The 11,719-nt window shown below is 46.8% G+C and overlaps 1 protein-coding gene across 10 annotated transcripts in view; it reads right to left on the minus strand.

Moving 5' to 3' along the window:
- Positions 1-11,719, minus strand: part of MYO7A (myosin VIIA) — a 129,224-nt gene that overhangs the window by 80,538 nt on the left and 36,967 nt on the right. For all 10 annotated transcript variants that reach the window (XM_039369805.1, XM_039369803.1, XM_039369804.1 and 7 more), the window contains 6 exons: positions 11,113-11,189; positions 8,894-9,013; positions 7,192-7,334; positions 4,977-5,187; positions 1,877-2,012; positions 404-510 (listed from right to left, as the gene is read on the minus strand). In XM_039369805.1, the coding sequence (XP_039225739.1) occupies positions 404-510; positions 1,877-2,012; positions 4,977-5,187; positions 7,192-7,334; positions 8,894-9,013; positions 11,113-11,189 (794 nt within the window). The remainder of the gene's footprint in view (positions 1-403; positions 511-1,876; positions 2,013-4,976; positions 5,188-7,191; positions 7,335-8,893; positions 9,014-11,112; positions 11,190-11,719) is intronic.

The following is an 11,719-nucleotide window of genomic DNA, read 5'->3' on the forward strand; positions in this document are numbered from 1 at the left end:
CTTTTATGACTCGTGCACTTCAACTCCCAGAATTCCTGAGCCAGCCATGCTGAGGAGAAAGGGAGAGGTTTCCAAGCTGAGCCATGCCGGCTCAGGAATTCTGGGAGTTGAAGTCCACGAGTCATGAAGGGGCCACAGTTCCCTCATGCTGGCTCAGGAATTCTGGGAGTTGAAGTCCTCCAGTCATGAAGGGGGCCATAGTTCCCTCATGCTGGCTCAGGAATTCTGGGAGTTGAAGTCCACGAGTCATAAAAGAGCCAAGGTTACCTACCCTGGACTAGCTCCAACAAGGCTTAAATTCGCAGTGAGTAAGTTCCAGGAATTACAAGGGATCTCTTTGAAGAGATGTTCTCCATTTAAACACCCATTCCACCCGCCATCAACTGCATCAGAGAAACTTTACCATGGCTACATCAGCCTGGAAAATCTGCTTGATGAATTTGTTTCGTGAGGAATGGACCAACTGGATAATATCTCCGTGAAGGGTGTCTCTGTTTTTCTCCAGAAATCCTGGGGAGAGAAAACAGCAGCAGCTGGAAAAGAGATCATTTCTATACAGGTGGTCCTCGACTTACGACAACTGAGCCCAAATTTTCTATTGCTAAGCAAGAACAGTTGTTTTGCCCCATTTTACCACCCCTCGTGCATCCGTTGTTAAGCGAATCGCTCCGGTTGTTCAATGAAGCAGGCTTCCCCATTTGACTTTGCTTGTCAGAAGCTCTCAAAAGGGGATCACGTGACCCTGTCACAAATACATGACAACGGCAACCGTCACAAATACCGGACAGTTGCCAAGCGTCCAAATTTTGATTGTGTCATCACAAGGATGCTGCAAAGGTCGTAACTCTGAAAAGTGTCATAAGTCATTTTTTTCCGTGTTGTTCTAACTTCAAGCAGTCACTAAATGAATGCTTGTAAGTTGAAGACTACTTGTACAGAGTTAGTCCTTGACTTACGACCATTTGCTTAGTAACCGTCTAAAGCAGGGGTCTTCAAACTTGGCCCTTTTATGACTTGTGGACTTCGATGCCCAGAATTCCTCAGCTAGCGTGCCTGGCTGAGGAATTCTGGGAGTTGAAGTCCACCAGTCATGAAGGGGCCATAGTTTCCCTCATGCTGGCTGAGGAATTCTGGGAGTTGAAGTCCACCAGTCATGAAGGGGCCATAGTTCCCCCATGCTGGCTGAGGAATTCTGGGAGTTGAAGTCCATGAGTCATGAAGGGGCCATAGTTCCCCCATGCTGGCTCAGGAATTCTGGGAGTTGAAGTCCACAAGTCATAAAAAGGCCATAGTTCCCCTCATGCTAGCTGAGGAATTCTGGGAGTTGAAGTCCACAAGTCATGAAGGGGCCATAGTTCCCCCATGCTGGCTCAGGAATTCTGGGAATGCAAGTCACAAAGGGGCCATAGTTTCCCCATGCTGGCTGAGGAATTCTGGGAGTTGAAGTCCATGAGTCATAAAAGGGCCACATTTGAAGACCCCTGCTCTAAAGTTACAGCAGTGCTGAAAAAAAGGGATTCAGAAGCTCTGTTTGGTCTTAACTGTTGCATAACTCGGAAGTGATTTGGGCACTTGACAATTGACTCACATTTATGACGGTGTCCCAGGGTCACGTGATAACCATTTTCAACCTTCCCAGCGGGCTTCTAACAAGCAAAGTCAATCAGTAAGGATTTGCTTAACGACTGTGATGATGTGCTTAATGACCACAGCAAAAAAAAAAGTTGCAAAGTCAGGCATGGTCGTGCAATGACTCACTTAATGACCATTGCTTAGGGACATAGCCCGGTTCTAGCCCGGCTTATGGTCATAAGCTGAGGACTTTCAGAATTAGGCCATTTCCAATGGAGGCCCTGCCCCAAACCCACAATACTACCTTTTGTTTCATAGTAGACAACGCCGGCAAAGTGGTTGATGCCAAAGTGGGTGTCGTGGTTGTTTTTCGGTGGGATGTAATTGGTGTTCAGCTTGTGCTGAGAATTCAGCTTGTTGAGCATGGTGGCATCAGTTCCCTGCATCACAAAAAAAAAAAACCACAGGACAGCCCCAAATTAGGGTTTCTATGGTTAAAAAAAACCACTTGCAACTCTGACATAACTGATCTGCAGCGTAAACATATAACAGAATAACAGAATAACAACAGAATAACAGAATAACAACAGAATAATAGAATAACAACAGAATAATAGAACAACAGAGTTGAAAGGGACCTTGGAGGTCATCTAGTCCAACCCCCTGCTCAGGCAGGAAACCCTATATCATTTCAGACAAATGGCTGTCCAGTCTCTTCTTAAAAACCTCCAGTGATGGAGCACCCACAACTTCTGGTGTTCCACTGATTAATTGTCCCCACTGACAGGACATCCCTCCATAGTTCTAGGTTGCTTCTCTCCTTGAGTTTCCATCCGTTGCTTCTGCCTCCAGGGGCTTTGGAGAATAGCTTGACTCCCTCTTCTTTGATGCAGCCCCTGAGATCCTGGAAGACTGCTATCATGATACCTCTAGTTCTTCTTTTCATTAAGCTACTAGACATACAAAATTCCTGCAACCGTTTCTCGTATGTTTTAGCTTCCAGTCCTCTAATCATCTTTTGTTGTTCTTCTCACATGAAGACTATAGAATCCAAGAATTAAACCCAGGTCAAAAGAAACATTACTTTTGAGGAACTTACAAGTGCCTTAAAGCATGCAGTATTGTTTACTAATTGTAGCACCTCTTTAAAACTGTGTCCAGTTTGGGGAAACATTTGTCACAGGAAGAGATGCATGTCAAAATGTTTGCTTTGAGCCTTTGCAAGTTTTAACAAACTCATAAATGTCTCAGCCTTTCCTTTAGGGAAAAAAAAAGCCATTCCTGTCCATCCTTTTGCATTTACAACACCAGTCCCAGCCCTGCAAAAGGAAATGGGATCTGCAGACGGAGGAAAGCTGAACCACCCTTGGGCTGGATCATCCATTAAAAGGATTCCTCCACTGCAGCTTGGATCAGGTCCAGACGAGTCAAGTCCTGCTTGAGCAGGGGGCTGGACTAGAAGACCTCCAAGGTCCCTTCCAGCTCTATTCTATTCTATTCTATTCTATTCTATTCTATTCTATTCTATTCTATTCTATTCTACGGCATCCAGTTTTGGTCACCATGATGTAAAAAAGATGTTGAGATTTTAGAAAGAGTGCAGAGTGCAGAGTGCAGAGAAGAGCAAGAAAGATGATTAGGGGACTGGAGGCTAAAACATATAAGGAACGTTTGCTGGAATTGGGTGACATGATAGCAATCTTCCAGTATCTCAGGGGCTGCCCCACAGAAGAGGGAGTCAAGCTATTCTCCAAAGCGCCTGAAGGCAAGACAAGAAGCAACGGATGGAAACTCATCAAGGAGAGAAGCAACCTGGAACTAAGGAGAAACTTCCTGACAGTGAGAACAATTAACCAGTGGAACAACCAGCCTCCAGTAGTGGTGAATGCTCCAACACTGGAAGTTTTTAAGAAGAGACTGGACAGCCATTTGTCTGTAATGATATAGGGTTTCCTGTCTGAGCCGGATGTTGGACTAGATGACCTCCAAGTTCCTTTCCAACTTCTTCTTCTTCTTCTTCTTCTTCTTCTTCTTCTTCTTCTTCTTCTTCTTCTTCTTCTTCTTCTTCTTCTTCTTCTTCTTCTTCTTCTTATTCTTCTTCTTCTTCTTCTTCTTCTTCTTCTTCTTCTTCTTCTTCTTCTTCTTCTTCTTCTTCTTCTTCTTCTTCTTCTTCTCCTCCTCCTCCTCCTCCTCCTCCTCCTCCTCCTCCTCCTCCTCCTCCTCCTCTTCTTCTTCTTCTTCTTCTTCTTCTTCTTCTTCTTCTTCTTCTTATTATTATTATTATTATTATTATTATTATTATTATTATCTTGTCTTAACTGCAATGATTCACTTAATAACTCTGGCAAAAGAGGTCATTATCATCATCATCAAAAACAACAACAACAACCTGGAATTAAAGAGACACTTCCTAACAGTGAGGACAATAAACCAGACAATTAATGGAATTGCTTGCCTCTGGAAGTTGTGGGTGCTCCATCACTGGAGCTTTTTGAGAAGAGATTGAACAACCATTTGTCTAAAATGGTATAGGGTCTCCTGCTTGAGCAGGGGGCTAGACTAGACTAGAGGATCTCCATGATCCCTTCCATGTCTGTTATTCTGTTAAGCGGGATGTTTTCTGATTTTCCCATCCAGCTTACAGCGCTGAGATTTCTCAGTACAATTTCATAACTGGGACTGGACGTTGCATTTCTAAACAATGCTCGTGTTAAGAGAATCACGCTTGATTTTATGGCCTCCACCGACTTTGCCTGTGATCATAAAGGGCAATCAAATGAGGCTCCATCACTTGAGGTTTATAAGAAGAGACTGGACAGTCACTTGATTGAAATGGGGTAGGGCAGGGGTCTTCAAACGGCCCTTTTATGACTTGTGGACTTCAACTCCCAGAATTCCTGAGCCAGCATGGGGGAACTATGGCCCCTTCATGACTCGTGGACTTCAACTCCCAGAATTCCTGAGCCAGCATGGGGAACTATGGCCCCCTCATGACTTGTGGACTTCAACTCCCAGAATTCCTGAGCCAGCATGGGGGAACTATGGCCTCTTCATGACTTGTGGACTTCAACTCCCAGAATTCCTGAGCCAGCATGGGGGAACTATGGCCCCTTCATGACTCGTGGACTTCAACTCCCAGGCCAGCATCTAAGGCCTCTTCATGACTTGTGGACTTCAACTCCCAGAATTCCTGAGCCAGCATGGGGGAACTATGGCCCCTTCATGACTCGTGGACTTCAACTCCCAGAATTCCTTAGCCAGGCATGCTGGCTGAGGAATTCTGGGAGTTGAAGTCCACAAGTCATAAAAGGGCCACGTCTGAAGGCTCATGCTATAAATGGAGCACTGGAGGGGGGGGGGAAGGATGTCTTAAAAGCGTCCTTGCAACTTGGCGAAACGCCCACCTTGGGGAATTTGCTCTCCTCGTCGATGAGGGAAATAAGGTTCATGGGTTTGATGGCGATCATGTCCAGCGCGTCCTGATTGTCCGTGAATTCAATGTGCTGCCAGTTGATATTTTCCAGGTTGTATTCCTCCTGCTCCAGTTTGAAGACGTGACGCACAAAGAACTGTTGCAGGTTCTCGTTCGCAAAATTAATGCAGAGCTGCTCGAAGCTGGAGGGCGAGAAACACAGGTTGATTCACGACGGTAGCGACTACCGTACCACCGGCCCACGAACCCAACAGAATCCAAATCAACACCGCCAACCGGCACCACCCTTCAACCATCCCGCGCAATCCCCCACTCCCACCAGCACTTCACCTCCCAGTGATCCTCATCTGATGTGACCTCCCCATCATAAGACCCTCACTTGACCCACACACACCCCTGACCCATCACAACACCCACTGACCGCACGATGCCTTTATAAGCAGAAAAACGCAGACACAGGCACCCCCTCCACTCCGCTGAAGAGGTTAGCTAGCCTGGCAACGAAACGTTCAGAAACCAACCCACGAGCTCGGAGAACGAATCTCCACACTCACAGATTGATTTATTGATTTATTCAACGTTTATACGGCCTGTCTTATTGTTATAAATAACTCAGGGCAGCAGATATACCTAACACTCCTTCCTCCTTGTATTTTCCACATAACAACAACCCTTTTGAGGTGAGTTGGGCTGAGAGAGAGGGAGACGTAAAATCGCCCAGCTGGTTTTCATGTCTAAGGTGGGACTAGAATTCACTGTCTCCTGGTGATTGGCCCAGAGTCACCCAACTGGTTTTCATGCCTAAGGCGGGACTAGAACTTACCATCTCGTGGTGATTGGCCCAAAGTCACCCAACTGGCTTTCATGCCTAAGGCGGAACTAGAACTCTCTGTCTCCTGGTGATTGGCCCAAAGTCACCCAGCCGGCTTTCATGCCTAAGGCGGGACTAGAATTTACCATCTTCTGGTGATTGGCCCAAAGTCACCCAGCCGGCTTTCATGCCTAAGGCGGGACTAGAACTTACCATCTCCTGATGATTGGCCCAAAGTCACCCAACTGGCTTTCATGCTTAAGGCGGAACTAGAACTCTCTGTCTCCTGGTGATTGGCCCAAAGTCACCCAACTGGCTTTCATGCCTAAGGCGGGACTAGAACTTACCATCTCCTGGTGATTGGCCCAAGTCACCTAGCTGGCTTTCATGCCTAAGGCGGTATTAGAACTCACCATCTCCTGGTGATTGGCTCAAAACTCACTCAACTACTGTCCCATTTAGCCATGAACGTTTTGGGCTCAATCGTGGTTGTAAGTTGAGGATTACCTGTCCATCAATGTATTTGTTACATCAGAAGTTGGCAGCCCCGAGGGAAAAGGAGGGACAGGCACCTTTATGCATGCAGGCGCATAGCGGGCCACAAGCATACAAGCATCGCAAACAACACCGCTAGCACCCATGCATCGCTCTGGGTGGTGCTGCTGCCTGCACGATACAAACGGGGCTGCCAGCGCACGTGTGAAGGTCAGGGCAGTGCTCATGGTGGTGCTAGCGCAGTGGTTCTCAACCTTTTTAATGCCGCGACCCCCAACCGGTTGTAAGTCGAGGACTACTCAACCGGTTGTAAGTCGAGGACTACTCAACTGGTGCAGCACCGTTTGCAGAATGGGGCTTTTGGCGGGCTCAGCAGGGCAGAGACAGCCTGGACAATTCCTATTGGCTTTTGAAAGCCAATAGAATTAGACTCTATTCAAGAGAGTCTATTCTATTGGCTTTCAAAAGCCAATAGAATAAAAGGGAGTAGCACAGCTAAGGAAAAGGGGGAAAAAATGGCGGACTGCGTTGTTTGGCGACCCCCGTGAAATGGTCGTTCGACCCCAAATGGGGTCCCCACCCACAGGTTGAGAACCACTGTGCTAGCGTGAGTGAGGGTGAGTTCGCGCACATGCGCACGTCCACTGGCCAACCACTCATGCGCCCAGTGGCCAATAGTCCACGGCCCAATAGTGGGCTGCGGCCCATAGGCTGAGGACCCTTATGTTACATCCTAAGGATTTCAGCCTTCAGGCAAATTGACTTGATATTAAAATCTCCACTGTATTGTTACCATCCTGTTGGAAGAGGGGAATGGATTCCCCTCCCCATCCCACCTGCCTCTGAATAAACGTCTTACGCCTTTTCTTAGATGCTACACCTGTTTACTCTGAAGTTCTCAAATCCGAAAATATCCAATAATCCGATGGACCTCCGGATGTTTTTGCTTTCGTGGGAAGGTGGTCGGTAAATGGCCGCGTTGATCTTCTCCACAATCCACACGAAAAGCCTGCCGTAGATGCCCTGGCAATTCAAAAAGAGGGAAAGACAGTCATTAAAATTTATTTCAGCATCCCTTGGGAGCTGTTCCTCTTTATCCTGGCTCTTATGTTCTAGTTTAGTATTTCTCACACTCGGCTACTTTAAGATGGGTGGACTTCAACTCCCAGAATTCCTGAGTTTCTCGGCTACTTGAAGATGGTGGACTTCAACTCCCAGAATTCCCCAGCCAGCATGAATTCTGGGTGTTGAAGTCCACCCATCTTAAAGTTGTCAACACTGCTCTAAAACCAGTGGTTTTGTTTTTTTTTTAGGGTTGTTTGGAACTGAACTGTGAGGTAGAAAAATATTTTCTCTTCCCTTTTTTATTTCTTTTTTTCCCCCTCATCCCCTTTTTTAGGGGGGTAGCACAGCAATGGCAATTATAAACATTTCTCACATGGTTTCTAAGGGGCCTTAAATGCTTATAAAGGCAAATTGTTTGAAGGGTAAGAAAGGGAAAAGTGAAAATTGGAAGGGAATGGAAAGGAAAGGAAAAGAAAGGAGGGAATGAGAGAGAAAGTATAAAGAAATAACTTCTGGTTTTCTTTCCCAGCATTTACAAGTATAAACGTTAGCTGATCCCTTGCTTTATGGTTACAACATTATTTTCATTTTTTTCCTATAATCTATGGCCCCTTCATGACTCGTGGACTTCAACTCCCAAAATTCCTGAGCCAGCATGGGGGAATATGGCCCCTTCATGACTCATGGACTTCAACTCCCAGAATTCCTGTGCCAGCATGGGGGAATATGGTCCCTTCATGACTCGTAGACTTCAAATCCCAGAATTCCTGAGCCAGCGTGGAGGAACTATGGCCCCTTCATGACTCGTGGACTTCAACTCCCAGAATTCCTGAGCCAGCATGGGGGAACTATGGCCCCTTCATGACTCGTGGACTTCAACTCCCAGAATTCCTGAGCCAGCATGGGGGAACTATGGTCCCCTCATGACTCGAGGACTTCAACTCCCAGAATTCCTGAGCCAGCATGGGGGAACTATGGCCCCTTCATGACTCGTGGACTTCAACTCCCAGAATTCCTCAGCCAGCATGGGGGAACTGTGGCCCCTTCATGACTCGTGGACTTCAACTCCCAGAATTCCTCAGCCAGCATGGGGGAACTGTGGCCCCTTCATGACTCGTGGACTTCAATTCCCAGAATTCCTCAGCCAGCATGGGGGAACTGTGGCCCCTTCATGACTCATGGACTTCAACTCCCAGAATTCCTGAGCCAGCATGGGGGAACTATGGCCCCTTCATGACTCGTGGACTTCAACTTCCAGACATAACAACCACGTATTCACTTTTTTCTATTTCATGCAAAAAAAAAACACAAAGGGTTTCCAATCATTAAAAATGGAATGGTATAAGGAGGTTTCCTGCCTGAGCAGGGGGTTGGACTAGAAGACCTCCGAGGTCCCTTTCAACTCTATTGTTATTATTAGATGAGGTCCTCTCTCTAAGAATCTTGGGACATGTAGTTTTTTCTGAAGAGGGCACCAAGAAATGGCGGGAAAGGACTGAGGGCAAATCAGAATTCACCTTCACAAATGCATCTCTGACATCTATGGCCTGTTCCATGCTGAGCGGGGTGGAAACGGTCTCTCCCCTCGTAATAATAGTCCGGCTAGTCAGACAGTTCATCAGATCCTGAGGCTCAACCTAAAAGCATTAAGGAGAAAAGCTTACAGGAGGTCCTCGACGTACGACGATCCACTTAGCGACCGTTCAAAGTTACAATGACACTGGAAAAACATTTTTTCACCCTTATGACCATTGCAGCATCCCCAGGGTCACGTGATTTACGATCAGATGCTTGACAAATTTGACTCACATTTACGACGGTCGCAGCGTCCTGGGGGCGGGTCACGCAATCTCCCTTTCGTGACCTCCTGGCGAGCAAAGTCCACGGGGCGGGGGGGAAACGCCAGATTCATTTAACAACCGTGTGATTAACGTCACAACTTCGGCGATTCACTTACAAACCGGGGCGAGGAAGGTCGTAAAGTGGGGCAGAGTGTCTCACTTAGCAGCATAAATTTGGGGCTTGTTTGCGGTCGTAAGTCGAGGGCTGCCTGTACACGGACTAGTTCTTGTTCTCTTCCGTAGTGGAGTGAGGCGCCAGTCACGGTTGCACAAATTTGCAGAACTAGCCAATATTTTGCACACATCCCCCCCAAAAAACATCAAGGGAAGTTTCCTTAAAACAGTTGGGGGGGGGTTTGAGACCTATCCTGCAGCCCAGTGTTTCTCAATCTTGACAACTTTAAGAGGGGGTGGACTTCAACTCCCAGAATTCCCCAGCCAGCACGTAATAAAAGTTGTGTTAGCACGCACCGTGACCAACCTGAATTTATGCATATTTTTTTTGCAGCAGTTGTGAAGCGAATACCACCGTCTTAAAGTACTACTACTACTACTACTACTACTACTACTAATAATAATAATAATAATAATAATAATAATAATAATAATGGTGGTGGTGGAAGGGACCTTGGAGGTCATCTAGTCCAACCCCCTGCTCAGGCAGGAAAGCCTATACAACTTCAGACAAAGTGAACCAATGATTCTCTATGGGTGCATTTTGCTCAAAATCAAAGTCCTCGACTTATCACCACAACGGAGCCCAAAATTGACAAATCCATGCAGCCATTAAGTGAAGCACGGAGTCATTAACTGAATCTGGTTTTCCCCCATTGACTTTATTTATTGGAAGTCCTGTCCGAAGGTTGCAAATTGTGATCGTGAGACTCCGGGATGTAAATCAATCAATAAATACGTGCCAGTTGTCCAAGCTTCTGAATTTTGATCACGCAACCACGGAGATGCTGCAACGGTCGTTAAGTGTGAAAAACGGTCATAAGTCCCTTTTTTCAGTGCTGTTGTAACTTTGAGCAGTTATTAAATGAACGGTTGTAAGTCAAGGACTACTTGAATATAGGCAGTTCCGAGTAGAGTGGTTTTTTGCAAAGTCAGAATATTCAGGTCTCATAAATTCAGGATGTATTATTATTGTTGTTGTTGTTGTTGTCATTTTGCTTTGCATGTACATGTGTGCTTCTGTTCTGGAGACAAATTCTTTATGTGTTTAATCACTTGGACAAATAAATAAAGCATTTAATTCAATTTTCCAAGCTTTCTATTGCCTGATTTTATGACCTCTTAATCCTAAACAAGGACTACCTGTAAGCACAGGGGAGGGAAACTATGGCACTTTGACTTGTGGACTTCAACTCCCAGAATTCCTGAGCCAGCATGAGGGAACTATGGCCCCTTTATGACTGGTGGACTTCAACTCTCAGAATTCCTCAGCCAGCATGGGGACACTATGGCCCCTTCATGACTCGTGGACTTCAACTCCCAGAATTCCTCAGCCAGCATGGGGGAACTATGGCCCCTTCATGACTTGTGCAATTCAACTCCCAGAATTCCTGAGCCAGCATGAGGGAACTATGGCCCCTTCATGACTTGTGGACTTCAACTCCCAGAATTCCTGAGCCAGTATAAGGGAACTATGGCCCCTTTATGATTGGTGGACTTCAACTCCTAGAATTCCTGAACCAGCATGGGGGAACTATGGCCCCCTTCATGATCTGTGGACTTCAACTCCCAGAATTCCTGAGCCAGCCATGCATGGCTTGGCTCAGGAATTCTGGGAGTTGAAGTCCCCAAGTCATGAAGAGGCCGTAGTTCTTCACCTCTGCTGTAAGGGGAGCTTCCTACAGCTTCCACCTAACAAGACAGGAGAGAATCCAGCTCACCTCCAGCAACAACGCAGCGGTTATCAAGGATGCAGAGTGGAGAACCTCACAAGCGTCGAGATTGTCGTAGTTCCGGGCTGCAGAAAGAGAAGCAGAAACAAACTGGTGGTAGCAGTGGGACTGGGTTTTGCGCTCTGTTTATATACAAGAGGATTGTTTGCACAGAGCAAACCCCACTCGCTTCTAGCACTGATGATGTTACCTAGTTGGATAATGAAATGTCTGCAAGAAAGCAGACAGGATCAGAAAGCATCAAGTAACCCACAGCCTTTTCCCCCCCCCCTCCTCCTCCTCCTCCTCCTCCTCCTCCTCCTCCTCCTCCTCCTCCTCCACCACCACCACCACCACCACCACCACACCTCCTCCTCCTCCTCCTCCTCCCCTCTCCCTCTCTCTCTCTCTCCACACACCCTACTCCCTTCTAGCACTGATGCTATTACCTAGGACCCCACCGTGTTTTTCCTCCTGCTCCTCCTGCTCCTGCTCCTGCTCCTGCTCCTCCTCCTCCTCCACCACCACCACCACACATCCCACTCCCTTCTAGCACTGATGATATTATCTAGGACCCCACAGTCTTTTCCTCCTCCTTCTCCTCCTCCTCCTCTTC

The sequence above is a fragment of the Crotalus tigris genome, unplaced genomic scaffold (assembly GCF_016545835.1).
Source record: "Crotalus tigris isolate CLP2741 ecotype Arizona unplaced genomic scaffold, ASM1654583v1 scf7180000021252.422678, whole genome shotgun sequence".
Taxonomy (NCBI): domain Eukaryota; kingdom Metazoa; phylum Chordata; class Lepidosauria; order Squamata; family Viperidae; genus Crotalus; species Crotalus tigris.